At 41.8% G+C, this 3,997-nt stretch overlaps 1 gene segment (V, D, J or C); it reads left to right on the top strand.

The window, feature by feature from the left end:
• Positions 1–621: 621 nt before the first annotated feature.
• Positions 622–1,917, top strand: LOC130308413 (T cell receptor alpha variable 9-1-like). The segment is given in 2 exon segments: positions 622–698; positions 1,521–1,917. Coding segments are annotated over 2 exon segments (438 nt in total).
• The last annotated feature ends 2,080 nt before the right edge of the window (positions 1,918–3,997 follow it).

Genomic DNA, 3,997 nt, shown 5'->3' with positions numbered 1-3,997 from the left:
CTGTTATGGTTTAACTGGCATCAGCCTTATGTTTTTTTTTTTTGTTTTTGTTTTTTTGCCTTTCTCTGGATCAACATGGTTAGGTCTAAGGTAAACTTGATGGAATCATGCCTTTTTTTCTTCAACCTTACAAACTATGTAACAAGAAAAGACAAAAACTGAACCAAGTGAACCAAGGCTTAAAGTAAACCTACAGGATTAGTTACTGTACAACATGTCAGACTTTTATGATTTACCATAGTTCTGACAAAATCGATTAATACCCATATTTCCCCACAGAATCCATATTCTCCGTCAGTATCTACCTCCAATTGTGAGATGTCACTTATTGACATCATTTCCATATTTTACTTGTGTGCAGGGATCAATGTTGAGTAATAAGAACATCTGGATTTGCTTGTTCTCAGCCTCTGTTCTAGTAGCAATGAATGAAGCTGATATCAATGTATTTCTGTAATAGGCCTTTTCGCTTTGGTTCATTATAATATAGACTTGTAATTTATTACTTTATATGCTGAAGCAATATGAGCTGATGCTATCACTTCATACACCTGACTCCTCCTCCTACCGTTCTATATATCTCCAGTTCTTCACATATAATGCAGCTTCATATAACAGCTGCTCTCCAGACATGAATGACACCAGATCTACAATGAAGAACAATCACATTGTCTGTATTATACTGGTTCTCTGCTCAGGTAATAAGGAATCTGGTTTATGATGTATTTACTGCAGAAACTATCACTATGATAAAAAAGATTGTTATATACAGTGACAGTGACCCCCCGACCTACGATGGCCCCGACATACGATAATTTCAACAGGCGATAGCCTCTCAGAGACCATCGCATGTTGAAGGCAGCATCAACATGCGAAGCTTTTGTATGTGGGGGCCATCGCATAAACGGCTATCCGGCAGCGCAGACTGCTTCAGCTGCCACCGGATAGCCATTTACGGTGCCCCGTGTGGTCCGGTGACGGTCACTTACCTGTCCTCGGGGCTCCGGCGCGTCCTCTTCGGGATCCCCTGCATCGTCGGCGCTCTCCATCGTCTTCATCGCGTCGGGGAAGCAGAGGCCTTGCCGGAGTATCGGGGACAACCCGGGGATGTGGCGACAGCGATGGAAGGCGACATCCCGGGCAGCGGTGACGAGCGGTGACGGTCCGGATCGGCGGGGACACGTGAGTACAACTTCCTCTACCAGTGGTCTTCAACCTGCGGACCTCCAGATGTTGCAAAACTACAACTCCCAGCATGCCCGGACAGCCGTTGGCTGTCCGGGCATGCAGGGTGTTGTAGTTTTGCAACATCTGGAGGTCCACAGGTTGTAGACCCCTGTCCTATACTTTACATTGCATGGATCCCTCAACATACGATGGTTTCAACAAATGCTGGTCCATTTGGAACGGATTACCATCGTATGTTGAGGGAACACTGTACAGTCAGAATAATTCTCTTATATCTGTGATGATTGAAAAGGAAGGTAATAGAAGGAATACTTATAGATTTTTTTTTTCAGGACACGTTATTGGAGACTCCATTGAGCGAATAAATTCTCAGATATTTTCTGAAGAAGGGCAGAAAGTCATTCTCTCCTGCAACTATAAAATGTCCTATTCTACCACTTATTATCTTTTCTGGTATCGTCACTCTCCGGGATCGGCACCACAATTCATATTACGTAATGCTAACCAAGGAAATCATGGTTATACTGAACCATTTGCAGAGCAAAGATTTACATCTAAAGTAAACGGATACTCTACAGAACTGGTTATCAATGATGTGAAGATGGAGGATTCAGCCACCTATCTCTGCTCTCTGCAGGCAGCACAGTGTGACACATCTAACCTCTCATCTTACACAAACCTCATACTCAACTGTTTTTTTTAGAGCACAGAAATGTTTTTTTTTATATAGATTGTTTACACTGCCTATTTGAATCTAGAACAAGTCACTATTTTATTCCCCAGATGTAGCAGAACTATATAAATATCAATTATTATATTATTATAGCCTTGCTGATTTTGTCGCTTAAAGGGGTACTCCGCTGAAAACCTTTTTTCTTTTAAATCAACTGGTGGCAGAAAGTTAAACATATTCCTAAATTACTTCTATTAAAAAATCTTAATCCTTCCTGTACTTATTAGCTGCTGAATACTGCAGAGGAAATTCTTTTCTTTTTGGAATGCTCTCTGATGACATCACGAGCACAGTTCTCTCTGCTGACGTTATTATAATAATAATAATGCTTTATTTATTGTTGTCCTAAGTGGGATTTGAACCCAAGTCCCCAGCACTGCACGGCAGCTGTGCTATACACTGAGCCACCATACTGCCCTTAGCATACATCTGCTATGCTTGGTTGCTAATATGGACAGAGATATCAGCAGAGAGCACTGTGCTCGTGATGTCATCAGTGTTCCAAAAAGAAAGGAATATCCTCTGTAGCATTCAGCAGCTAATAATTACTGGAAGGATTAAGATTTTTTAATAGAAGTAATTTACAAATATGTTTAACTTTCTGCCACCAGTTGATTTAAAAGAAAACATTTTTCACTGGAGTACCCCTTTAAGAAGAACATACTTGGTGCTTTAGTATGTTTAAGTTCTAATCGTGTCCCTGGTGTTACAGTGTATATAGTCATCTTTAGGTTGGCGCTGTGTACTCACTATTTTATGTTTGATAAATGACCAATAGATTATGATAGACACACACACACACACAGAGAATGGTAAATTAGATTTCCTCTAAGCTGCAATGTTTTTATTCTCCACTAGATGGAACTCTTTCCCTTCACTCTTGTTTACGCATTTTTTTTCTCCTGTATCAGATTATGCCACAAGTTAATGGGAAATATGCAATAAATGGCACACCTTATTACTTGTAAATTAACACTAAGTTCACACTGCACTGTGCAAAATTTCCCAGCATATTTTATTTTCAATGAAGATTGTTATCTGTAATCTGCAAAAAAAGAGCATTTTTTTTTTTTTTTTACAGTTATGGTAGAAAATGTGCATGGAAAATATATTGGGAAATTTTATGCAGTGTGAACTTAGCCTTATATTTCCACTGATTTGCTGGCAATTTTTAATGAATATTAGAAAATGTGAACTCCATGGAGGAGCAAAATGTAAATGAGAAAATCTGCATCCTACTCTCTATACTGTGCAGATTTTTCCCCACCAACTTGGATCCATGTACAGTATATTGCCACAGATTTGTGGTAAGAATGTAATTCACCAGGAAAGATGCAACAGCCATCCTTAGCCGGTTCACACAAGAGATCCTTTAAGGTGGCAAGAGGGGTGAAGATGAGCATAAGAGTGCGTTCACACTACGGAATCATCGCAGAATTCCACGAGCGGAACTCCGTGAGTGGAATTCCGTGGTCTGAACTTAATATCAGTGTGAATGGGTCTCCGCGAGACCCGTTCACACTGCGGATTTCCGTGGCGGACAATTCCGCCGCTGAAATTGTTCCGCGCAAAGAAAGAACATGTTCATTCTTTGCGCGGATTCCGCGAGCACTGCATAGCCGTCAATGGTGACGGCTCAACTTCGGCGGTGGCCGCCAGGTGGAATCTCCGCTCGCGGAATTCAGCCGCGAGAATTCCGTAGTGTGAACGGGGCCTAAGAATGAGAGTGCAAGGAGGACTTCTGAGTTCACACCAGGGAAGAGGAAGTCCAGAGTTAGTTGGCAACAAGGAAGGAGCTCCAGAGGTTCCATGCTGAGTGTGGGAGACAGAATTCCATTGCATTCACATTGGGCAGAACACCTTAAGAGCAAGAGTCTGTTAGTGACCTCAAGGCAGCACCAGAATGCGCTATAAGTTGCCAAGCAGTGTCCCAGAGCATTGCATACCCCAAAGCAGTTCCAAGTGTTCCCCACTCTAGAGACTGCTGGATAGACTGAACCCAGCCGTACACAGAGCAGAGTGAAGCCACATAAGTTGTCTATCATCCAACAAGTATGTAAGTCTGTTAGGAGAGCT

The sequence above is a fragment of the Hyla sarda genome, chromosome 1, assembly GCF_029499605.1.
Source record: "Hyla sarda isolate aHylSar1 chromosome 1, aHylSar1.hap1, whole genome shotgun sequence".
Classification (NCBI taxonomy): domain Eukaryota; kingdom Metazoa; phylum Chordata; class Amphibia; order Anura; family Hylidae; genus Hyla; species Hyla sarda.
This window is presented reverse-complemented; position numbering and strand designations above follow the sequence as displayed.